The sequence below is a fragment of the Camellia sinensis genome, chromosome 13 (genome assembly GCF_055761805.1).
Source record: "Camellia sinensis isolate YWXY chromosome 13, ASM5576180v1, whole genome shotgun sequence".
NCBI classification, from domain to species: domain Eukaryota; kingdom Viridiplantae; phylum Streptophyta; class Magnoliopsida; order Ericales; family Theaceae; genus Camellia; species Camellia sinensis.
The window spans coordinates 120,844,122-120,870,134 of record NC_138973.1 but is presented as its reverse complement, the minus strand read 5'-3'; the positions used below and the strand labels follow the sequence as shown (position 1 = coordinate 120,870,134).

The 26,013-nt window shown below is 34.4% G+C and overlaps 2 protein-coding genes and 1 pseudogene across 7 annotated transcripts; 1 reads left to right on the top strand and 2 right to left on the bottom strand.

The window, feature by feature from the left end:
• Nucleotides 1-848: 848 nt before the first annotated feature.
• LOC114292002 (urea-proton symporter DUR3-like) lies at nucleotides 849-14,526 on the bottom strand (annotated as a pseudogene). Its single transcript, XR_014349504.1, has 13 exons — nucleotides 14,421-14,526; nucleotides 14,302-14,349; nucleotides 14,004-14,065; nucleotides 8,237-8,631; nucleotides 7,627-7,734; nucleotides 7,444-7,539; nucleotides 7,287-7,328; nucleotides 4,630-4,677; nucleotides 4,317-4,521; nucleotides 3,970-4,231; nucleotides 3,662-3,898; nucleotides 2,398-3,048; nucleotides 849-1,385 (listed from the first exon to the last, which is right to left on the bottom strand). The product of XR_014349504.1 is annotated as an urea-proton symporter DUR3-like (transcript).
• A 130-nt stretch (nucleotides 14,527-14,656) lies between these two features.
• LOC145789028 (uncharacterized) lies at nucleotides 14,657-19,980 on the bottom strand. 5 transcript variants are annotated; one of them, XM_082903288.1, is made up of 7 exons: nucleotides 19,601-19,980; nucleotides 19,430-19,488; nucleotides 17,539-17,599; nucleotides 16,268-16,594; nucleotides 15,351-15,440; nucleotides 15,197-15,275; nucleotides 14,657-14,795 (listed from the first exon to the last, which is right to left on the bottom strand). In XM_082903288.1, exons 3-7 carry the CDS (start codon nucleotides 17,563-17,565, stop codon nucleotides 14,782-14,784), a joined length of 537 nt encoding a protein of 178 aa, XP_082759414.1. In that variant the 5' UTR covers nucleotides 17,566-17,599; nucleotides 19,430-19,488; nucleotides 19,601-19,980; the 3' UTR covers nucleotides 14,657-14,781. The 5 variants fall into 5 exon arrangements, 3 of the variants coding, with proteins under 3 accessions (XP_082759414.1, XP_082759413.1, XP_082759412.1); XR_014349503.1 differs by having other exon boundaries at nucleotides 14,662-14,795; nucleotides 15,035-15,275; XR_014349502.1 differs by having other exon boundaries at nucleotides 14,717-14,855; nucleotides 15,035-15,275.
• LOC114292011 (26S proteasome non-ATPase regulatory subunit 8 homolog A-like) lies at nucleotides 18,214-25,508 on the top strand. The gene is made up of 6 exons (XM_082900850.1): nucleotides 18,214-18,226; nucleotides 21,232-21,338; nucleotides 22,503-22,599; nucleotides 23,774-23,867; nucleotides 24,116-24,227; nucleotides 25,368-25,508. Exons 1-6 carry the CDS (start codon nucleotides 18,214-18,216, stop codon nucleotides 25,506-25,508), a joined length of 564 nt encoding a protein of 187 aa, XP_082756976.1.
• Nucleotides 25,509-26,013: the final 505 nt, after the last annotated feature.

Here is a 26,013-nt window from a genome sequence, read left to right as displayed (position 1 = left end):
AATAAATTAAAAATTATGGAAATATAAATTAAATTTTTTTAGTGTTGTTAAAAAATTAAATTTATATATTACATAAAATTATTTTTTTAGTGGTGTTAATTTAAAATTATATATTAAATAAAAAATATAAATTATAAATTTAATTTAATTGAAAATAATAAATTAAAAATTTTTAGTGTTGTTAAATTATAAATTATAGATTACAAATTTAAAATTATATATTAAATAAAAATTATAAATTATAAGAGTAAAATAGTCTTTTGAACATTTATCATTATCCAATCCGTTCAACCAAATATTGATTCACTAAAAATAGTTCAATCCAGACATCTAATCCTATGACTAAATAAACATAGAATGCAAATCTAGTCCAACCAAATAGTTCGGGGACAATATATCGACTAACAGTCCAATAGATTACAATCCTCTCTTATCCAGTCCATCCAAATAAACACTAACAATCATTGACTAGTTGAGGGACAGTGCTTCAATGAATATAGACTTTTAACACTCAAGTCATTGATTCGAGTTTTGCAATCTCTTTTCCTATTTGTTTCCCTTTTCCTAACAAATAATAATTATTTTCACACTAGTCTTCTTCCCAAATGCAACTTTTTATTTATTTGTTTATTTCATGTTTTGCTTTTCGGATAGTAAGATGATTTACTCCTTAATTATGTTCATTAATCACTATTTTTTTTCTCGATAATAATATCATAACATTTTTTTTTCCAATGTATGTGTAAACATCATTTATAGTACCTCAAAAAGGGAGGGTAGCTGTGTCAGAGTCAAAATTCTAATCCCTATTTCAAGAGATGGATGTTTCCTTAACTCAAACTCATACCACCAAGAACGCAAACATGATTTGCAAAAATAAGCAAGGCTCAAGAACAAATCATTTTTTAAAAAAAAAAAAATTGAAAACCAAAGTGCAAAAAACACCCTGCTACCAATCGTAAGGTTGAAACCAATTGTGTTACACTATTCATTTACAAGACCAAATTTTATCCCTTTTTGACCTCATCAATTCAAAATCCAAGCAGAATTTTGTGCCACTCATTCATGCTGAACTGGGTGAGAAATGTTTTAGGGAGGGACTATGTGAGCATCTGGCTCTGACGCTTCATTTTTCTTGGCCTTCCCTTTCTCAAGCAAGTAAATTTTTTATGCTTCAGGTATCGCCAACATGATCGTATGCAGCTTCAAATTCAATTCTTCGACCTTTTCCATAAACCTATCATTTGTAAACATGCCAAGAATGACACTTTGGATAGTTTGCTAGCTTTCTGTCAATGGCAAAACTATAATTACAACTGATCCAATTGTACCCCATGCTATTGCTATGATTGCCCAGAATGTGAAGTACCCTTCACTGAATCGCTCTGCATTAACCCCCCAAAAAACAAAAGAAAGAGTATATGTTAGAAAAACAGTATTTTGTGTGATACTATAAATGTCAAACAGTAAGAGAATTGAAACAATTGAAGTATAACATGATCTGTTATCAAACAGGAAAACAGAATCAGTTTTGTGATTCTGTGAATAATAAAAATACAACATTGAAACAGTAACCGTATGTATTAAACAGAGAACAGAAAGAACCCACAGACTGTTATGAACAAAATCATAAACGATCAAGGCTAGTGTTTAACATTATGTCCTTAAAACAGAATTTGTCTGTCACACTTTTATTTTGGCTCAAAGATGACCAAAAGCCATGTACAAAACCAATTTTCTAACATATATACAATTAAAAAAAAATTCTTGCAAAGTGAATATTTCAGCAACCAGTTCACATCTTTCCTTTTCCATTTTTCATTGAATCAAATTCTGAATAATTGCCTTGTGCTACCAAAGAAAATGGACTAATCTTAATGTGATTTAGTTTCCATGGTTTAAAAAATAAGAAGAATCCAAATGAAGGAACAATACCAGTTATTTAGACTGAAAAATTGAAGGATTTTTTACTTGTTTAGCAGTAAAAAAAAAAAAAAAAGGAAAGGAGGGAGGGAGGGAGGGAGGGCGTGAGGGGGGCATGTGGCATATATTCAATCATGCAATTCATGAAATTGACTGCTTTAAAGATGCTCAATGAGGCTAATCATGCAATTCTCCAGCTTTAAAGATGCTCAAATGAAAAGCCAATATTAAACTGGTGTAACTTATTATTCAAACAAATTGACTGCTTGTGCAATTGATACAATTTCAACAAGGTTATCTGTAAAAGAAATTTTGGCCTTCTAATTTATGGGAATTGAGTTTTTGTCTTCGTGATGGATTTTTCATTTTAATTTTGGGTAATGGCTACAAAATAGATGGGATAAGCATTCATGTGCTACGGAAATCAAAGCAAAAATGTGAATATAGTGTCAAAACACTGGTTATAGAATTTACCTGCAGGAAGAGAGAGTAGAGGCCACAACAAAACAATCATAACAGCGAAACCAACACCCCATTTCACAATCCACACTTTCGCTCTTATCAGCTTTTCCTCCTTGAACTCCTCAGCTGGCAATTCACTCTTTTCCTTCCCAACCATAGTTATCTACTTAGTAGTATCCCAATCATAGTTTTGAGGCCACAAAAAACTACACACAGCATGAATCGCTCCACAAGTAAGAATAGATACAAGGTTTCCAGCAAGCATCAGTGCATTCCTTCCAGTTGTGTCAAGATTGACTCTACCATACTCAACGCTCACAACTGATAACCAAGTGATAATACCAAGAATGCAACCAATAGTCGTCCCAAGGATGGCACCGATTGCATTTACTTTTCACATAGAAGCATGAAAGCTATGGGAAGAACGGCTGAGCCAATGAAGACTCCCATGGCGAGGTACATCCATCCTAATGAAACTCTAGCCTTGTTTAGTATTACTACTAAAAGTCCCATGAAACATCCAAAGCCTAGAACGACTCCCCTTGACACACTGAAGATTTGCTTTCCAGTTGCATCAGGGTTTATGTGAGTGCGGTGGATGTCATAAGTGCATAAGGAGGAGACTGCTATTAGTTCTGATGAACCGGCAGATGTCACAACAATGTTTTTCATGTGGCATAAAATTCAGAGTTCATAAAAGAATACTGAAATATTGGAGTTTACAGATTTAGTACATATTTGAACAAAGAAAGAGGTGAATTGGCCAGAATTTGGGGTCCTGAAAATTAAACTGTTGAAACTTCACTAAACAAAACTTCAAATGATATTTGAATAAGGTAAAAGTTTAGTATTGCACATTTTAGAAGCCCCAAACGTCTCAAAATTTGAAATTATGGGACTATTAAATTTGAGTAGTGAAATTGTCCGAAGTAGTAAATGTAAATGTCCAAAATTCTGAAACAACTAAGAATGAAAAAAGAGAAAAAAAACGGAATGCTGGAACTCAAATGCGATTGTAATAGGATCACCAATTGGCTTAGCTCATTTAATTTTGAGGGCTTTCAACTGATATTGGGTATGACACTTTGACATATGACCCACAAAGTTTTGAAACTTACAAAAGCTCTACCAAGCTTCATAAGAGTATTGATGTACTTTTTGAACTAAAAATGTAGTCTTACTATACTGATATTAGCAAGATCGTGATCTATATAATGCTCAATTCATGTCATCTATAGATTTGAAATTTTTATCTAGCATTGCTTGAAACTTACATAAAAAGCATAGTAAGTAGAAGAATAGATCATCCTTTTCCCATCAAAGCAATAGCTGTTGTAGGAGGAACAAGTCCATGACTGGCCTCACTTGCCGTTATAGGTAGATCAAGGGCTAGTGCTTCTAGTCCAAGTGACGTGGCTAGAGAGAACAGTACAACAAACCTGACCAGCCCGCCTAACAAATATCCCTTATGAGTTGATGAAGGCCTTGCAGCAACAGCACTTACCCAATATCCCTGCACATCCAAATTAATTCTTCGTTACTTAACCATTGGATAAGGTAGATATAGGGCCAGTGCTCACTTACATTGTCAACAAAAAGGGTACAAAGTTGCCAACAATGTTAATTATCCCAAAGACGAGCGCTCCAGAACTCAACATCGTAAGGTAAGAGCCCTTGTAATTCCCGCTCACTGGCCCACAAGACTGGCCATTGTGGGTGAGTGGCTCTTGGCAGACTCTTGATTTGCTTGGAACCTCAAGCAGACAATGGTATACAATACTTGGGCTACCAAGCTTACTGCTTGATGTGTAAACTAAGTATACAAACACAACTAAAACAACGTGCACTGAAACCAAAGACAAAAATAATAGAGCTCATATAAGCACCAAATGTGTTGGAAAACAAGATTACAATATAAAGAGCGAAAATACCTATTACTGAATGTATGTAGCTTGCCAAGAAGGTGGCTTTTAGCCCCCTGCAAGTGTGTAGACAATTACGCCAAGTGGGATTAAAAAACTTGCAGCGTAGATGTTCACTCCAGTGAGTGCATTCATTGACAGCAGAGCCACCAAGAAGAAGCATGGCCATGACAATGATGTTTGTCAAGAAACAAGATGAGCAGCAGTTCCCCATCTAAAGTAACAGAAAGATAGCCATCAAATTCAAGGAAATGAAGCTTTTCAATGAGTAAAATGATTAAAGTAGCTATGGCACGTTTTGTGTTTTGATTGGAATCATGACAACGATGTGAGCTTTCACAATTTCACATACAGTATGAGCATAGGGGGCCTTTGTCACGCCCCACTTTTTATTACTCAAAGTCATTACCAAATTCATTAGCTTAATTCAAGTTCAGAGATAACATGCGGAAATAAACTCTTTAGTCCCATAAATTGAAGTAAATAACAATTCTCTCATCCGAATGCAAATTAAATACAACATGAGCATACTGAATAAAATGCCCGAAGGCTTACATCATCAAAGAATCAAAAGAAGGGTGTAACCCTTTTACATATATGGCATTCCGCCAACACAAAAGAGGCCCCGTGGCCAACAAGTAAGAAGATCCATATCTTGTAACACATTCTGCTTAACACCTGAAAAAGATTCAACAACGTGGGATGAACATATAGTCCAGTAGGGATCTCTACATGATCCTCAACAATAACAACTTACAGATAGCTATGATCATGAATGCTCAATCTCGTACTAGAATAATAATGTGGCAGTTTATATAAAAGTATACAGAAGTATAAGCTTTTCTCAAACAGTCTATCCAATCAGCGTTATAAGCGATTCATCTTTCAATTCATTTCATTGACCCTTGTTCCCAAACTTTCAAAACAATAACAACTTCTTAGGAAATCAATTTCTCTAAGCCCATTATCTTTCTCCTATTTTCCCATACTTACAATAGATTTTCCCTTACATTTTCCCAAAATCTCACAATGGCATTTTGGTTTGTTTCCAATACATTCATATCGATACATGCATGCCTTTAATAGAAAGGAGATAACAAATCATCAACACGTATATAATTATCAAATGAGGCAACTCGGCCTTTCAAAACTGTAACCATCACAACCGAAACTACTCAGATACACTGAAGTATTAACAAAAAAACTCTGCTTTATCGGCTACAAGCACAGTAAGCCAAGGATATGTCTCCCGACAAATGACTAGCCACATTCTCCAGACACAAGCTGGAAGGTAATGGTACCCCGTCCACATTCTCCAGGCGCTAGCTGGAAGGTAATGGTACCCCTCATTATAAGCGCGGTATACAGCATCAACCAACTCAACATATTAAGGTATAACCAATAACTGCAATACATGCACATAAACTATCAAGATACATAATCAATGTGTTAAAAATATATGAACACATAGGTGTGTGGAGTACATACCCTATCTCCTCCCACACACTGGAGTACACCTTTCTCCTCCCTGACAATTTATATATATATATAATGTACACAAGCACTTCATTACGTACAATGATCAATCAACACAGCTGTAATGCATACACGATAACTCAACATAACCATGTCATCCTCCACCGATGACCAAGGACAAAACCTCTAGATGCATGATTTTAGTACATCCATTATAAAGACTCAACTTCTCATGAGATCTTAATCTAACAACAATTCTCCCAAAATGTGCGTATTCAACACTCAAGATACAACAACTCAATTCTCATATTCATTTTCTAAAACTCACATAGAGTTAACACTTCACTTCCCATTTCCAAGATCGACTTCCAGGATTTTCCAATTCCAAAACCCCATTTTCATTTCATAAAAACCAATACCGTTCTTCTCATAAATTTCCAAATCGATTATGCAAATTAATTCATAATAGTAAATTAGGACTTTATCTCCTTTCAACAATAATATACAAATTTACAACCCAATTAGTCCAAAGTACCATACATGACAACAAACCCACTTTTAAGCAACCAACCCTAGGTTCACCCTCATGATTTTCAAACAAACCCAACATGGATATGATTTTCATGCAATACAAAACTACCACATGTCTATCTATAGACGAAGCATTGTAAAAGAACAAGGAAATCCCTACCTCAAACTCGGAGCTCAAATGGAGAAGATGAAGAATTTCGAAATGCTCCAAACCTCAAGATTTTTGGATCAAAACGTAGCCCATAACGAGATCAACACTTTTTACAAAGGCCCAAGGATAGGGGGATCACTCCTACTAGATCAAACCCTAGAGAGAAGTTGGTATTATAGAGACAGAGACTCTCCAATGGAGTTTTGAAAAAGTAAGAGAGAGAAGGGAAATCAAAAAGTGATCCAAAAGGTGAAGTCCCGAAGTGATATACAAACAGGTCCGCTCGAGCGGAAAATAGGACGCTCGAGCGTCAAGAACAAAAAACTGGACACGCTCGAGCGCAAGAATACCCGCTCGAGCTCCAAGACACAACTGCAAAACACACCTGCTCGAGCGTGAAAGAAGGTCCGCTCAAGCGTAGATTCACCACCTCCAGTACTTTCACAGACACAGAACACCCGCTCGAGCACAAAGAGGCCCGCTCGAGCGTGAAAAATAACCCTGCAGTACTTTTGCAGAGGCACATATACTAGAAGTGTGCAAACTCCGCTTGAGCGCAAAGATACCCGCTCGAGCGGACACCCAAAAATCAAACTCCGCTCGAGCGCAAAAGTACTCGCTCGAGCGTACCACCAAAAAAATTTCTAGGCAACGAGGAATGGGACCAAAGCTCAACCAACCTGTAACAACTCTGCCCAAAACAATTCTAAACTCACTTACTAAGAGTTAAAGGATGGAAACGCAACACAGACAACAACCATCAACCACGGAACCGAGTCCGGAATAAAAAAAAGAAAGGGGAAAACCGGGATCGCTATAGCCTTTCTTTTGATCTCTATCGCCATTACGCTAAACAAGAGTACCTGTTCAATTTAGAATTACCAAAATTATTTATTGAAAAGTATCTGATTTCCTTCTTGTGTGGACACAAAGAACTTAAGAACAAAAACAATGGAGGAAAAAGTAGAGTTGACATGCCTGGATGGTAGCCCCATTGGCATACCAGAAAGGACCATTAGCTCTATATTCCCACACAACATTTGAGCTTTTTAAAATTGTAGCAGCCCAAGTCCACTTTAGAAATCAATATTTCGAAGCCATTTGCTAGGTGAACATAAAGGTATTCCAGATTTGCAGAAGTGGGTGAACTAAGCACAGTACCTGAGATACAATCACACTAGCAATGAGTCGTGATTTAACATTCCTACCTGCAGTGTTGAACTATTCTGATGTGTGGTGCAATCCAACATATCGCTTCTCTAGCCAAACCTGGCAAATTAATTCATAGTTTGTTGTTTCAATTTAAACAAGCAGCAATAATGGTAATGAAACAAAAGATAATTCACACTAGTTGGGAGTTTCAAATAATTGTTACTCGTTAATGATCATGCTTGCTTGGGAATTCAAATAATTGTTAATGATTCTATGTGGAAGGGGCACTCACAAATTATTATTCATGTAAAGGTCACATAAGGGTCTTGGTCATTAGCATCTACACTTCCACTAAGCTTATCCTTCAGTGAAAAATAAGTGCAACTCCATGAGGTAGGAGAAGATTTTATGATTTTATGGGGGGATTTTTTAGGATTCCAATGGCTAATATGTTTCAACAAGATTTTGGATAATTCTAAATACACCCATAAAATTTCTCAATACACCCATTTTATGAGACATAATTCCCCAAATACTGAGTTTATTCAATATTGCCACTAATTACAAGTGTGAACCCTATGAATAATATTACAGTATAAAGATAGGAATAGGGTAATACCAGGAAGGAGGTGAAGATAGCAAAGAAGGCCCCAAATCCAAGAATAACAGAGTACCAAACACCTTGATTTAAAACTACTTTTCCTCCAAAGAAACTGCTCTGTGTCACACAACTGTCCCCCATGCCGGAGTAATACTTGGTGGCAAACTCAAATGGCGGACAATTTGGCAGAGAAGAAGCCATGAAGCCACTGCTCTTCTCCAACTTCAACTATCAGAGTCTGGCACTCTGTTTGTGTGAGATTTATATACACATAGAGGAACTGAACTGCTTTATTGTGATGGTATACACAATGTGGGTGTAGATTTCTGACCACATAACCAAAAGGGGAACCCACATAACCAAAAGGGGAACTCAGCTGGCGAGCACTGACAGAATAGATTAAGCCCAACAACCTGTAACAAGAAAATGAGAAACCGATTAGTCCACCCGGGGGCACTTCGACGATCAAATCAGTAATCAATATCTCTCAAAGATAGCAAATTGTACCTAAACTCACAAGAAAGCACATACCTTAGACCCATAAGGGTGCCATGTTTTTATAATCAGCTATGATTTGATCCCTTTAGAAGCCTAACTTTAGTGGATTCAGGCTCAATGCTTATCTTAGACCCTCAGCTAGATAGAGATAAACTCTTCTTGAGCTTTATCCTTATCTAGGGTAACATTTAAGGACATTTATTGAAAAAAAGAACTTTTGAGATCGCTTTGGATCACTAAATTTACTATTTTGAAACGGAAGTGTACCATGTTTCGGAACATGTGTATCAATATGTAATTCGTTGGGGTATTAGCGTTTTCTTGTAAATAAGGCGGGAGTGTTTTTAGTTTGTTCTTTTTGCCATGATTTGTGATGTGGAGGTGATACCGTGTTCATGATCGTTAGAATTTTACGATTCACGATTCGATTCATACGATTCGATATGAGTTTCAACAAAAATGATTTGAATCGTGTTGTTGAATAAAAAATTGATTTAATAGTACAATTCAATTTACAATTCATTACGATTTATTTCTATTTTTATTATGTTTACACAATGCATGGAACAACGTCATTTTTGCCAAACTATGAAGATATATAGAAGAGATTAATTAGTTATATTGATATACATGAGGTGGGGAGAATGCCAATCACCCTTCTTATTCATTGCCTTGTCGCTAACAAGCTATGAAGTTTGATCTTCTCAGTTTTTGGGGTTGAGTGGGTGATGCCATTCTCAATAGGTGGGCTTCTAACTTCTTGGAGTTCTTTTTTCCCAAGAACTCGGAAAAAAAGGTGCAGTAGATTGCAGTGTTCGGTGTTCTATGGACATTTTGAAGGGACAGTAATAGGAGCTCTTTTGAGGGTTGAAAAAAGAAAACTAGTAATGTTGCATGACAATCAATGGAGTGTGCTTATGGGCGACACTACACTTAATTGAGAGGGTTCAGTTGAATCAACTTAAAGTTGTTTATTTATTTGAACAAATGAATTTTACTTGCTCAAATTAATTATAGGTTCATTGAATCCTTTGATTTTTTACTAAACCCTCGTACTTGGACTTGAAGACTCTTTACTTGCATCTGGTTCCAACAAAAACATTATGCAATTATATTTTTACAATACTATAGTATAATATTTATTTACAGTTATACCTTTCAAGCTATAGCGACCCCGGTCTTTTCCCATTTGTTTATTGTATCCGGGCTTAGGTTCCGTAGATTTTGTCATTGTTTAATTGTTGTTGTTGTCCCTTATTTTCTCATTTGGACTTAATGGACGTGTTGGGTAGGTTTGTTACAGGTTGGTTGGGTTTAGAAACCAAGTGTTGCTGTCCAGGTTTTTGGTTCTTCGCTCGAGCGAGGAGTTGATCGCTCGAGCGAGAGGTGGCGTCCAATATGGACCTGTAGCTTTGCATTCTTGGCTCGAGCGAGCTTTTCTTCGCTCGAGCGAGTTAGTTCGTTCTTCGCTCGAGCGATAGTTCCTTCGCTCGAGCGTGTGTCTGGTTACAGATCTGAGGGTTTGAGTTCTTTGCTCGATCGAGTTTTCTTTCGCTCGAGCGAGCTTTTGGGTTGTTGGCTCGAGCAAGGCTTCCTTGGCTCGAGCGTAGCTTCTCTGTGTCTGGTTGCTCGAGCGACCAAGTCTTCGCTCGAGCGAGCCTGTCAGGTTTAAATAGACAGCAACGTGTTTCAGATCAGTTTTTCATTCCCTTTCAGATTCCAAAACCCTAGGTACGAGTTTTCTCTCCCTCTACACACCTTCTCACCTAGGATTGATCTACTTAGAGTGAGTTTCTACCTTAGATCCTTTATTAAAAAGATAGATTGGGTCGAGGGCTTCCATTTAATCTGAATTGTTGTTAGTTTGGAGCACTTTGGAGTTTGGGTCTTCATCTCCATCTTCTCTTTTGGGGCTATTTCTTCGAGGTAGGGATTTCCTACTCCATTTTATAGGTTTTGTTCTAAGTTTTGGTATTTTGATATGTTGGGGATACTTTGGTAAATTTTGGGAAAAATCCTAGTTGTATAATAAATTCTTGGAATTGGAAAAAGATGGTTAAATTCATGGAATTGGGGAATTCATTGATTAAATGGCGTAGTTGGATAATTTGTCTATTGAATTGTTGATATATTTATTTCCAGTTTAGAAATAACTGTTTTGGGCTATCGGTGGAGGATAGTTGGGATTGTTGTAGACAATGCATGTGAATTAGGTATAACTGAAACTAATCACATTTATTGAATCATTAATTTGATTGTTGAATTAATACAGACCTAATGTGTATTGATTGTGTGGTGTGTATGTTATGTGTTTACATACTTTGTTTTGTGTGGGAGGAGATAGGGGATGTACTCCACGGTTTAGGGGAAGATAGGGGATGGACCTCTAAACCGGATTTTGTTTGGGAGGAGATAGGGGATGGACTCCATTAGCATCACTTTTATGTGTGCTTATTTATATTGAAGTGTTTTGATGATACAGCACCAAAATGTGTATCAATCTGGAAGTATGAAGTGTTTTGATTTGAGCTTGAGTCTCATTTGTTTATTGATATTGGAAGAATGTGAATTTGATATATTTATATATATATATATATAATTCACTGTTGTAAGTTTGGCCAGGTTCTGAGCCGTGTTGATAAAGTTGGAAAGTAAAATGTATCTTAGACAATAGTGTCATAAGGATGTAAAATGAAGTAATTAATTATCCTGGTTAACCATCTGTTGAATGCTATTGCTTTATTCATTGCTTATATGTGGTTTAGTATATTTCTATTAGGCTGTGGCTCACCCTTTATGGGAACATCATTTTTAGGTTCAGGTGATAAGCTACCTCCAAGGACTTAGCTTGGATGGACTTGGATTTCGAAGACTACCTTTAGTTATTTGTTTTTCATTGTTAGTACATGTAAACACTCAAGCCTAGGGCTTTATTTATATTTGAGTTAGAGTTAGCTTGGAAAGATGTAAGCCGGTAGGGCATTTATTTTGATGTTACATGTAATGCTTTTGTTTAGTAAGACTCTGATGGATATTATAATGAATTATTAAAGTGTTTTCTTTAAATAATGCATGTTAATGATATATATAATGGGTATATTTTTGAGGGTGTTACACAAGCTACTCTCTTCATAGAGACTAGTATGTTGGTTAGAGCTCTTACACCTTATTAGAAGGTTAAGGCCTTGTGTGATTAACATGATTAATAATTTCATGAATTAGTGTAGGATTAGTTATCCAATTAAATTATTGAGATAACCATTTATTATGTATTTTTTTTCCCTTTCATACTTGAAATTATGATCCCTAACCCCTCTCAATATTAAAAATTCACCAATTTTGTCGGATTGAATGTACGCCGTACATGTAATCCAGTTAATAAAATTTGCAATCAAACATGAGATTGTGAGTCCATGGAGTAACAATCTCAATCTATGCTATAATCCTACTAATCAAACATGCTCTAAGAGTTTAAATTTTCACACCTTCATGTGAAATTTATTCCCGTCGTACTTTTTTGAGATGTCACTCCCATTTTGGGAGTTTACCTGTTTGGTAACCATTTCATTTTTAGTTTTCAGTTTATATTTACAAAAATTTTAAAAATTGTTATAAAAACTTGTTTGATACTTTTTTTGGTTTATAAATGGTTGTTTCAGTTTGTAAATTTGAGGAAAAAACATAAACTCAAAAAATGAGTTTATGTTGGTTTTTAAATAGAAATTTAAAAATTTGACTAATAAATTTTTTTTTTCAATTAATTTTTTTCAAATAATTTTTTTCCCAATTAATTTTTTTCTCAATTATAATGTGTATGATCCCATTGTCATAAATAATAAAATATATATATAAATATTTTAGGCCTGAACAAACATATTTTTTAGTTTATGTTTTTAAAATTTTTCAAACATTTTATTCAAACCAAACGCGTTTGTAGTTTATGTTTTTCAAAAAATAAACAAAAACCAATTTATAAAATTTTGGTAAAGATAAACCAAAAACGTAAATGTTGCCAAACACTACCTTATAATTGTGTTTTATGTTGTAATTATTGTATTTGTTTGGGATGTCTCTCCCATTTTGAGAGCTAATTGTGTTTTATGCTGTAATTATAAACTCATTCTATTTCACTGTATGAAGATACATCGTAATAAAAAAAATTCTCTGTCATTTCTCTTCTAACAATAGTACAAGATCGTCATTCATATCATATCTCTATCACACATACACAAGGTTTGGCTATTACTTTTTATTTTTGGGTCGTGTGTTGGCTAAATATGATTGTTGGTGGTGGTGACCAAAGGGGGTAGGAGAAAGAGGCACTACAGGAAATTCGTTTTTTAGCGGCGTAGCTTGAAAAACGCCGTAATATCTTATAGTGATGTGTAAAATTTTCGTTGCTGACAGGGCCGCCGCAATAGCTACCCAACATTTAAAAAACGTCGCTAAAAATATTAGACGGCGTTTCTTAAAACGCCACAAAATCTTTGACGACCGTCTCACCCTCCGCCCCAAATTAACGTGTGACGTCACAATGACGTCATTTAGTGGCGTTTTTTCAAAAAATGCCACTGTTTTTTTTATTTTTTTAATTTGTGCTGCGCCCTACAATGACGTCATTTTGTGGTGTTTTTTCAAAAAACGCCACTTTTTTTTTTTTTTTTTTTTGGGGGGGGGGGGGATTCTAAATTAGTGCAGTTGCAAGTATACCTAGAATGAATATGTTCTACACATTTTATTTTCTGTCATTTTTTCCAAGTGTGTAGCATTTTAAAACCTGCAAATCAAGTAATGTTCTACATTTTAAAACCAGCAATTCATCAATCTCTTGATCTCTATGGGTTGTTCACCCCTTATTCAACATCAGTGATTATACCCAACAACAAAGTATATCTAGATCTCTGCAATTCAAGTCATGCCCCATAACAACACAGTATCATCGACTCTATTATCCAAAACATGCAGTTCATTTCTAGCTAATTACAAACTAACTTGGAAAACAAAACAGTTGTGATTTACAAAAAAATGAAAAAAAGTATCGTCTGTGTTTTCTAAATCGCTCCGGACTTAGGGAGCAAGCAAATCATATCTTTGGTAAGAGCAGCAATTTTCAGATTCTGCGTCTCCCAATTCTGTTGTGCACTGTGCACTATATTCGTCACTTGCTATTAAGCCGAAAGCCATGAGCAGCAAAAACATTTTTGCAAAATCTAATGTTTTGTAGCACAATGCTATTGTTTATCAACCTCTTGTAGTCTGAAAACTCCAAGTTAATTGCATTTCTCACCAATTATATTGAAAATATCACCGACAAAAGCACTCTCCACAAAGCATCTCTCACCATTCCACCTAAGGGAAAGCAAATAAATGCAACAAAATATCAGGTGAACACCTTCCCAATGCTGAATATTTTAATATAAATTGATGATGATCTAAATCCATATGCAATAGCCAAGTCAATCAAAGACTTAAAATGTTTATGACCATGCACATCATAGAACTCAACTAACTAGACTGAACCTGAAGCCAATCAACAAATAAGTGAGATGGAGAAAGCAATCCAACTAGAATGGTTAAGAATGAACCTGAGTTTATATCTACTTCTTCTTCTTTTCTTTCTTTGATATGTGAACCTGCGTTTGATAAGAACAAATAACATGAATAAAATGTCATATGAAAATTTCATAATTAACTATTTACTCACTTTCTCAGACGAACGATGGCAATTAAACGATGAGGTGTATGCATGGGATTGTTGTTGTGAATGCACATGTGTAGCAGCTGGTGCAACAGGCCCACCCATGGCCTATTGAGACTCCCATTGCTCTATTCGTTCTTGTTGATCTTGGATTGTGCCTTGCATCTCCATTTGTACTTTTTGTTGATTAAGCATAGCATCTATCATCTCTTTTATTTGCATCTCCATTTGTGCTTTATATTGGTTAAGTTGCTCTTGGACTTGCATTTGGATGATACAAGTTTGTTCTTGCGATTGCGTATATCCGCCTCTAAAGACATCTGTCGGAGAAGGACCCAATCCATATGTTCGAACACGACTAGGTCGCTCAGGCCCTAGAACCTGCATGATAATTTCTTCATCTGTAACATTGGATTGCGCCCCAAGATCCTTCATTTGTGTCTACAATTGTTAATTAGTAATTAGCCACCAATAAAATTCAGCCTATGAGCAAGCCATAATTAGTTAATTCTCACTTCCAATTTGCAGGCACTGTTAAAGGTTATATATAATTACTGACTACCTTATATATATGTTTGTAGTAGATTTATGTCTTTAATTCAATAAGAGTTCAAAATTACTTGGGTTGATATCATAAACATCTTGAAGCCAGTGCTCCACTTAGTCTCTAGAGTGAGCACTTGAAATGATTTCTCAAAGTAATCATAGCTGTCAGTGTTCTGCAAAATGCATTATTATAATTATGGTGCTATATACCATGACCGCATCAACTTTATCATTACTTGGTTTGTTATCCTTCGAGTACCCAGCCATCCACACCTCTAAGCGAGTTGCAGGAACTCCATTCTTCTTATTAGTTTCCTACAATTACACTTAAAATTAAGTAACAAAATCAAAATATACAATTTCAATTTGAAATATAAAGAAACTATATACCTCTACTTGGACAACTGAGAATGGTTTTCTGCCAGTTATGTGATTTAATGTCTTCTTCTTCCGAATTTCTTTGTTTTTTGTACTTTTTTTCTATTACATATGAACACAAACACAAGATAATTTATTAATTAACAAACTCATCTTATGAGATTACGATAAAGATCAATAAACAATTTAAATGATACCTGTGCCTTCCGAGTGCCCCAATAATAGACTAAGCTTCGCCATTGATGCTCATGCACTCTTTCGGGTCGATGAGTTAACCTATCAGCATTATTGTCGAATGATACCCATTCAACCACACTAACATTCCCAGCACCACGGTAAAGATTACTAAACAAAATCTATGATACCCATTCTGGGACAACTTGGCTGAATACAAACCAAAGGTTTACTTCAGGTTTTTACATTTTAGTCTATCTGAAAATCTCAAGCATCATGACACTCATGTAAAACCATTAAGTCCAGTTATTCCAGTAGCACACTGTTCATCACTCAATTGATATCAAATTACTCAGATACAATCTCTATTGGAGGCATCACCGTAACATGCATATCACCATCAATTCAAAAACCTAAAAAATTGATGACTCAAAATGTGCACATCTTCTTCAAATAGCAATTTTAAAATTGACCTTTTCGCCCAAGAAACATATGACTGAACTATCAGTTGAACGGATATAAAAAAGGCATGCTTTGAATGATACCTTGTGCAAATGAATCATTGGAAGTTTTTTGTTCTTCAACCACAAGCTGGATATGTTTAGTAACTTCATTCTCTCATTTTTTATATCAAAACAATTCTTACAATGATATGTAAGATTGAACATAGTGCTGTGAAACATGTAGAGTCTATGCTAAATGGAAAATGAAGCTACTACAAGTAAGATGTAAACACAAGTTATTTTAAAAAATACCTCATCCAAAAGAAATTCTCGAAAGAAGTTCCCCTTCTCTGACAATAGAAATGCCAAGGCTGCTCTTGTTTGAATTGGCTGCTCTGATTGAGATGAACTAAATGGAAATGGAAATATGGGGACATTGCTTCTTTGAATTTGCAGAAAACCAAGCTCAACCATATCCCCGTTCGGATCCTCACCACCTCCACTTTTGGCTGCAGTTCTAAAATTCTCAAAGGCTTGCATAACATCTATGAGTCTTTCAGCATCAAAAACTCCAGATTTTCCATATATTGCACAGCGTAAAGCACTCCTTAGACGTGGTGATTCATCAGTCAGGAGCCTCTGACATTACAATCAAAATATATAAATAAAATGCAAAGAAATAAGAAATGGTATTGTAACCTTCAATCTAGACCAATATCCAGCAAAAACATAGGAACAATATATTACACCAAAAATGTTAGTGAAATAAAATAGTAATGCACAATTGGTTATTAAACAAGGCAAAGTGCATACAGTATTTTTTATGAACAAATGCATCCCCTGGTTCAAGTCTCATAACAAAAACACTCTAACAAACTATATCAGCTACCAATTACCAGCCCAGATTGGCACTAAAAATAACATATTAGGTATTTGTTTTAAGGGTAGTTGAACTGGAGATTTATATATGAACCTCAAAAATGATTACACAATGAACATCATAACCATTGAGGATGATGAAATTTTTTTAAATAACTTTTTTGTGAAAAATTTTCCCCTCAAATATTAGCCAAGTTGATTAGATGATGCAGTAAGAACAAATTAGCTACCCCATATAATAACTTCAAATTTTGTTCATTTTGGATTCCTTATGTTTGTTGAAATTTGATTATATCCACTGAAAGAACACAACTCTCTTTAAGACATCTTAAAGCCTGCCACATAAAACTTTCAATTCAAATAAATATATCCACTACACAATTTGAAGCACATATACTTGATATCTGAGGTAGCTAAATAAAAAGAATTAACCAATAAAGAAATAATCAAATTTTAGTAACTAAGAAGAGTCAAAAAAGTGTTTTCAGAATATTAGTTTCAAGCATACTGATTTAAATCCAAATTGAAGCCATGAATCTAAATGGCACAAACTTTACCATAAGGATTAACATAAATAAAACCATATTCTTCCACCAATCTATCAAACTAGAAAACGACATTCAATTGCACTTGCAATGTTACAGAATAGTAGTACATCAGAAAAAATGACCAAATGGATAAAGAAGATAAAACCAAATACAAACCACAACATTAAAGCATGTGCTAAGCATTCTAGCCAAGATGAGGTTACTCTCGCGTAATTCCCTGGGGTCAAGGGAAAAGAGGAAAAGAGGACAATAAATCAAAGGTCAAAAGTGTATAAACCAAGAAAAACCACCAAGAAAGAAAGAAATTCAAGATACATAAGCGCACTGTCATAATTAACTGCAACAAAATCAAATGTGATTTTGTGAGTTATAATGCCTTCAAAAAATAATAATTCGAATTAAGCAATGGTCCAAGAAGGTAATGGATTATCAACCATCTGCTCACACTAAAGCATAAAAATAATTACCCATCATATTCTTTTGGAATTTATATTTTCCTATTTAGGAGGATAAAGCAGTTTTCAGTAGCACCAACAACAACTTACTCTTAAATAACTTCTAAAAAGAAAAGTCAATCATTGATCAATTTCTTTGTTGGGAGGATATTTTGGCAGACATGAAGGATCACAGGCAAGTGGTTTTGTGGTAAAATATTGTTACAAAAAAATTCAATCAAAAACTCTAAGAAAAATCATACGACAATGAAAAAGAATTAATATGAAACAAGTATTCAAACACTTCAGAGTTCAGTAGTGTGAAGATAATAAAGAAATCACCTTCCACTAAACATAAGACATTATAATAGAGTAAATCCATTCTGGATGACGTAAAATGACAACTGAAGGTAAACACAGAAAAAAATAAATGGAAAAATTCGTAGGACAAGGGTCGTAAGTTCAGAGATGGTATAATTTTTCATTCCTTTATAAACTTCTCAATTTTTAAGTGTATTTACATTATTAAAATTATAATTGTTATTATTTTCCTTTTTGTGTGTGTGATAGGCTCTGCATTCCCTTTATCCCAAATATATATATATATATATATATATTCATGAAGTTCAAAAAAATGGGAACTTATGAAAGAGAAACTCTCAGGCTACCTAGACCATGTAATGGTAGCTTGAGAACACATTTACATGTTAAGGATAGTTGAATTGCCTTCATTGCATATTTGTATAATTTTGTGAACACATGCATATTTGCAAATGGGGATTACATAAAAGGAACATCAAGCCGGTTGTAAATAGGCTTTCCTTATGCTTCCATTTGATTCAGTAGATTGGGGAAAATAAATTCCAAGAAAAAGCCAGATTTTGGTTTGATTGTTTTTCTCCTGGTTAATGTTTGGTTCAATGGAATGAAGTTGAATGGAATGATCATTTCATCAAATTGGAATCGTCATTCACCATTGTAAAATAATGATCATTCTACAAGAGAGCCTAAGGAATAATCATTCCATCCCATTCCAATCAACCCAATAGAGCATAAGTTCCAAAAATTTAACAAGGTAAAAAATTTCAGGAGAGCAAAAAAATATCAAAAAACATCCTAGATTTTGACCCCAAAGCTGTTTTACCTAAAAAGAATTTTGGTCAAATGTTTAACAAGGAAAGTCTCTCTCTCTCTCTCTCTCTCAAAAAACCCAAAACAAACACCCATTGAACCCTCTGTACTTTTTCTTACAGGTTGTTCGAATAAATGATCAATGACGAATAACAGTTACGAATATTGAATAATGATAAATATAATTATCAAACTTTTCTTTAATTTTTTTTTCTTTTCCTTCTGTTCTTTTCTGTTTTAAATACTCCCACACAATATTAAACCCACCCACAAATAATGGAAAGACTGTTCTTCGTGTTACATGTGATCTTTATTCATTTGTTCCATGTTATATAGACAACATTTTACACTTCGTGCTTATCCAAACAACCAACACAAAGAATGAACATCAATATCCGAGAAAGCATATAGATCTCAAATAGATTTGAAAAATTAGAGATCTGAGTTCATACAAAACAAATGCATATATAATAAAAACTTACAGATCTGAGTTCGAGTAGTTTGGCAAGACAGAAAGAAGCAATCGATTGAGATGCGAGATCTAATAAAAACATAATAGAGATGCAAGATATGAGTATGAATGTATACACTCTTCAACCCAAAAAAAAGAAAAAAAAAGAAGAAAAGAAACAGCTAAACAAATTGAAACTCACAAAATCGAGAACCAAACTTCAAAATCTGCAATCCAAGTGGTGGCCTTCAAATCATCGCCAGATCTGCAATCAAGCAAGAGGGAGAGTTTTCGAAGTCGAGTGAGAGAGTGTGTTGTTTGAATTTGAACCACAAATCTGGAGGGCGCAAATCTAGAGACTGAGAGCCGCAAATCTGGAGGAGTAGACTGAGAACTTTAATCACTCAGATTCAAATCTCCAAATCTTCAAATCTTCGACAATCACTAGCAAATCGCAAATCTGGAGCGAGAGAGTGCGTCTTTTGATTTTGCTTAGAATTTGAGCTCGATAGAGAGAGAGAGAGAGAGAAATGGCAGCTTTAGGGCTTTAGGATATGGTAAAGGCGTCAGCCAACTAACACTCGAAGACACTGTTTAAATGAAATACAACACATCGCTTTAAAAACGTTGTTTTAATTGAAAAATAGTGGCGTTTTCATAAACGTCATAAAAAAAACGTTGCCATATCCCCATTTTCCTGTAGTGATGAAAGAATGAAAACTTATTTTTGCAATGAGTAAAATAAACTTTTTGTTTTTTATAAAAAATTTAGTGTAGTTTGTCTATAATTTTTAGAAACAAAATTAGGCACCAAATGAGTTTTTGTATACAGTTTTTAAATTATTTATAAACATAAACGTTATCATGCCTTGAAAATTAGGTGATTCAGTGACGGGTTTTGACAAGAGGCTGGAATTTAATTTTAAATTAAAAAAACTAGCAAAGTTTTGACAAATGGCCTGAACCCACTGATTATTTACTTTTAGGAGTCGTGTGGTTTTGCCCCACCAAAGTTAGATTCTTGTGTTTGTCATGTTAGGAAATCATCTCTTCCTAACAAGGATCAGTGAGACACAAAATAGCACAAGAAAGATAAAAAGAATTGAAGAAATCACACACACAAGAATACAAAGATTTACGTGATTCACCCTAAAATAGGGTTATGTTCACGGCTACTACGATTTTCACTATGATCAGAAAACAATTCAACTTTGACTCTTTACAGTACAAGAGGTGCCCCCTTCATCTATTTATAAGTATAAAAATTAGGACGATGCAGAAGTAACAAGAAATTATCAAAGTACCCAAAATATTTGGACCCCTCTTCCCTTGGGGGAGCCCCCCCAAACCCGCCATTGGGCCCAGGGCTTAGTGTACAATACTTATCAAGGTTCACAAGATCCAACATGTCCCTGTGTGCATTCATGCAACATAAGTTTGCCAAGTATTGTGACATGTAAGAGCACTGTTAGCTCTATCTTCAGTTGAGGTACGATAATAATAACAATATGCACTGAGGTATGAAAAGTGATGACCACTTTGGAAAAGTTGATCAAAAGTGAAGATTGCAAATTGGATCAGGAAAATTAAAAGATGGAAATCACTGATGACTGAGTTTGTTTTTAAAAAAGATATTAACTATTTCAAGTCCTAGCATTTTGACTAGAATACCTGATTTGGTTAACGTGGCATGCTGGTCATGACTTATGTATAAGTTCTACAATTACATTCTAAGGAAATTTGAATATTATGTGTACCAAATTTTGTCAAATTACTTCCATTTTCAAGTCCTAAGCTGTTTCACTAATGATGTTTCTGACTTTCAATTTGCAGGGGATATCTATGAGCATGCAATTGTTTTAAGTGTGAAGATTGAGGATCAGGATGCCTTTGATAATTTCAATTTGCAGGGGATAATTTCAATTTCCATTTTCAATTTTGTCTGCTGCACACATTAGTGTCTCAGTATTTTCTTCTTGAAGGTCGACACTACTGTCTTGAGGGTCGACCTCTGTGAGTAAATTTTAGATTTTTGGGTACGGTTTGGGCCTTACTTTTGGGGGGTTTTGACCTATTCTTTTCATTGACTTTGGGGCTATTATTCTACTACTATAAATAGGCTCCAAACACACTTTTCTCATTATTTCTTTTCTCTCTCTTTCTCTTTTTCATCTCAACACCGTGATTCTCTCTTCTTTCTCTTTCTAAACTCAACTTTTTCACTTACATCTTTAGATCTACTCACTTAGAGCTATCTTTTCACCTTTCTTTTCACCTTGGTCCTTTGAGAAAGATTGTAGATCTGGTCAAGGGCTTCCTTTTGATCCAAGTAATTTGTGGTTTCATCACTGGTGATTTTTGGGTTGTCTCCTCTTCGCTTCAAGAGGTAGGGATTTCTTTGCTCCTTTGCAATACCTTGTCTATAGATAAACATGTGGTAGATTTTATTGCATAAAAACCATATTCATTATGGATTTTCTTGAAAGTCATGAAAAGGGATCTAGGGTTTGATATTTTTGATTGAAGTTGTTAAGTTAGTTATTATTTGGGTTAATTGGAAAGTAGTTTAACATGTTTATGTTGAGAGGGAGGAAAGCCCTCATTTAATATTATTGACTTAATGGATTTAAAAGGAAGGAAGTTGAATAATCTTTTGTATTTTGTTAATATGGATTGTGTAATTGTGTTAATATCTAAATTGAAGAAGTAATAATGGTATTGGAATTGTTTGGATTAATCATGTTGAGTGGGGTTGGGTTGTGGCTTTGGCATCAAGGATGTGGTTTTTTTTATTTAAATGAAGAGAATGAATTTTTAGAAAATGATTGGAGTAGTGTGGATTGAAAAATAAGGAAAATTGGTTTTTGGAAAGAAAATGAAATCATAACCCTTCGTAAATTAATAATGAATTTGAGGTCGGATTTTGAAACCTTTACATATTCTTCTTGTTATTGGACTTAAAGTCTCGTGAAAATTGGATTGTTGTCTTACGTGTATTTAATACATATGCTTGAAAGTTTTGTCCTTGGTTATCGGTGGATTATGGCATTGTTGTGTTGAATAATATTGTGTATGCAGTACACTTGTGTTATTATGCATTCTAGTATGTTGAAATGGTTGGAAATATTCACGCATTGAGAATGAAAGGTACCATTACCTTCCAGCCAGCGCTTGGAGAATTGGTCGCGCTTAGAATGAGAGGTACCAGTACCTTCCAGCTAGCGCCTAGAGAACTTGGCAGAAGTACCATTCACTGTGTTTGGTTTGAGTTTTCTGGATTAAGTTTTTTGAAAATTGACTTTTTTGGTTTTTGTGTTTTTTTGTTTTTAGTGAATATTTTTTAAATTTTAAACATTTTTTTTTTACTTTTTTAGATGCACCTTACTTAGATGTATCTACAAAAATAAAAAATTTGTGAAAAAATATGTTAAAAAATTAATAAATACATAAAAATACAAAAAATGTACTGAATTCTTGTATTTTTTTGTATTTTTGGTATTTAGTGAATTTTTAAAAGATTTTTTTTACAATTTTTTTACTTTTTAGGTGTATTTATGTTAGGTGTGTCTAAAAAGTAAAAAAATTGCTTAAAATATTAAAAAATTCAATAAAAACAAAAAAACACGGAAAATAAGAAAGTAGAATTTTCTGAAAAGTGTTTTGGAAAATTGGAAACCAAGCAAGGTGGTTACCTTCCAGCTGGTGTTTGGTAAATTGGCAGAGGTACCATTATCTTCCAGCTTGTGTCTGGTAAATTGGCATTTTGTTATGGAAAGGTGTATCTTTGGCTTACTATGCTTAAGGCAGGTAGAACATTGTTTCGTTTCTCATTTTGTTTCGATGTATCCTTGTATATCATGAGTAGGTGATGGTTATAGTTAGGTGAGGTCGGATTGTTTTATGCGATACTGTAGTAATCATTGTACATGTATTGATTTCGTATTCGTGTTAGGACATATATGTATGTACATAGGCGTATTGGATGAGTTGTTGAAAGTGTTTCTTGACCATGGATTTAGGGCCAAGGGAATGTGATGAATGTATCAGAAGTGAACATATGTTTCGTATTGGGCATAAATAATGAGAAGTAATCGGGTTTTGTGAAAGTATTTTTTTTTAAAAAACAACCAGTTGTGATGCGTTATTTATAAATGGGAAATAAGAAAGAAAAGTGAATTGTTTGTATTGTTGGGAAAATTGAATGATTTTGAGAAAGGTACCTATGTAAGTATATTTTCAGTATAAACCGTCACATTATGTATATGATATGATATAAAGCATTCATGATCATAGCTATATATATGTTATTGTTTAGGATCATGTTGGGATCCTTACTGGACTTTATGTTCATCTCACGTTGCTAATCATTTTTTAGGTGAACGTCGAGAGGTGTTTCAAGATCGAGGATCTCGTTATCTGTTGGTCATGGGGCCTTTTATTTGTGGGCAGAATGCCATTGATGTAAAGGGGTTAAACTCTTTCCTTTAATTTAAAAGATGTAAGCCTATGGATAATTTATTTAATTATAACTCTTGTTGCATTCATATTGTGTTCGGATGAGAGAATCTTTATTCATGTGTTCTTGTTATTGTAAAAAGCTTTCGCATGTTATCCCTGAAATTAAATCTATAATAATGGTTTGGTAATAGAATCTGAGTAACAAAAAGAGGGGCGTTACATTAGTTTTGTGCCTTTAGTAGTTCATTGTCTTTCGCAGAGATGAAATAGCTGGATGCTGCAAAAAGGCCTACGATTCACTTTCAATTAATGATGCCCGGAAAATATTGTTGTTCTCTTCCGACAAAGAACTTTTTGAATATGTCAAAGAGGTAAAATTCTTGCTGCTAAGCTCATTTTCATTCTTATTGTTAACCAATGGAATACATTAATGGCTGGATCTACTTTGGCGGTCTATAGTTAAAGGGAAGTGCTAACCATTTATTTTTCTTGTTTTCTGTTTTTCTTTATTACCCATCATTTTTACTTGCCCCCTCTAGGCCAAGAGCTATATTGAGCAAAATTTTGTTGGGTAATATGATATGGAATATTACAGTGTCTACACAATAAAAATTGGATTCTACGTCCTGTTTTAATATTTGTTGTTCCTCTATTTGCTTCTCAATAGTCTATTAGGTCCTAGTCTGGTGCTTGGAAATGGTGAGCAAAGCAGAAAGAAAGTAAAAATAAATGAGAAAGAAAAGTTTTTAAAAATTTTCTTCCTTATTTTGTAGTACATAAATAAATATTAAATTTAAAAAAAAATCATAAGAAATGGTAAGAAATTAAAAATAAAAGGGAAAAAAATGATATTAAAAGTTGACGAGTTTGTTTGGTTTGTATCTTAAGATATAATTTTTGAAAAAAAAAATTCAAAATTTTGTTTGGTTCAAATATTTTGAATTTTTTTTTTCCAAAATCACTTTCTCTCTGCACATCAATTAATCACTTTTTCTGTCTCATCTCTCCTTCTCAATCACTTTTTCTTTCACACACATCTACTCAATTACAATAAAATATCAAATCATCCTAAACTCCAAAACTATTTTCAAAAAATTCAACCAAACAAATCAAAAAAATTTCTAAACTCTCTTCCCAATTTTTTTTTTTGAAAATTTATCTCGAAACACAAATCAAACACACTCGACATTTCTCTCCCTTTATTCACCATGCTTTCTTTTCTGCACTATTTTCCAAGGTAACCAAATGAAGAAAAATGACTTCCTTTCTATTTTCCTGTTCCTTTTTTTTTTAATCACCAAATCAATGAATCAAATAGAGCGTAGATGCAAGGGCTTTGTGGAGTTGCAATATATGCATTATTTATGGTTTATCATTCTATACTTAAGTGATAGTATATTAACCTTGTATTAATGATAATACCAAAATCCACCAACATGGAAGCCTTGTTCTTGATTTGGTGTCCAATGCAAGGGTTCTTTGATATGCTTCGTTTTATATGCAATTTGCAGGAACATCCTGAGTTCGAGATAAAGAACGGGTTTGTGATTTTCCAAAAGGCAAAAGAATCTGCACCTCGCAAGGAGATACCATCTCTGCAACTCATCAATCAGACACTCAGTTATGCAAGGGAGTTGGAGAGAATAATGTGAAAGATATGTTGCTCGATGTTGTCAATGCTACTACCATTCTATGGTCCAACTTCCTGATGCTGAACTTGTGTTTTGTTGAATTTTTTTCTTGACGCTAGGATCACTTAATGTAGTTAAATTTGTTCACTATTCGCAAATGTGCATTCAGAGCATTTTGTTTTGGTTTCCCCTTAATTGAATACTTGATTTCTTTTTCTTTCTTATCATTTACGGAACACTGTTTATTTTAATTGCAATCTCTGTGTAAGGAGAACAAGAAAATTAAACTGGATGGCTTATTGGATTAAGAATCCTTTCTCTCTCTCTCTCTCCCTCTCTTGCGCGCACACGTGCACACACAACACAACTCTTACTACGTATGTAGCATGACATAGGTGGGCCCATAAGGACTACTGGCCTCCCATTTAGAACCCAATACACGATCCAAACATTAAGGCCCAACATTATTGAAACCCAATATGGCACCAAGAACCAATGGCATCTAAACACTTGTCAAGAGGAGAAC

What these genes read in the sequence shown, in the direction of transcription:
- LOC114292011 (XM_082900850.1), top strand. An exon ending in AATGCCATTGATGTAAAGGG is followed by an intron (nt 23,868 to 24,115) that starts GTTAAACTCTTT and finishes TGTCTTTCGCAG; the next exon opens with AGATGAAATAGCTGGATGCT. An exon ending in TTTTTGAATATGTCAAAGAG is followed by an intron (nt 24,228 to 25,367) that starts GTAAAATTCTTG and finishes TGCAATTTGCAG; the next exon opens with GAACATCCTGAGTTCGAGAT.
- LOC145789028 (XM_082903286.1), bottom strand. Translation starts at nt 17,565, where the DNA reads ATGCTTAGCACATGCTTTAATGTTGTG. An exon ending in GCACATGCTTTAATGTTGTG is followed by an intron (nt 16,595 to 17,538) that starts GTTTGTATTTGG and finishes TTGTAATGTCAG; the next exon opens with AGGCTCCTGACTGATGAATC. An exon ending in TCTCAGTTGTCCAAGTAGAG is followed by an intron (nt 15,276 to 15,350) that starts GTATATAGTTTC and finishes GTGTAATTGTAG; the next exon opens with GAAACTAATAAGAAGAATGG.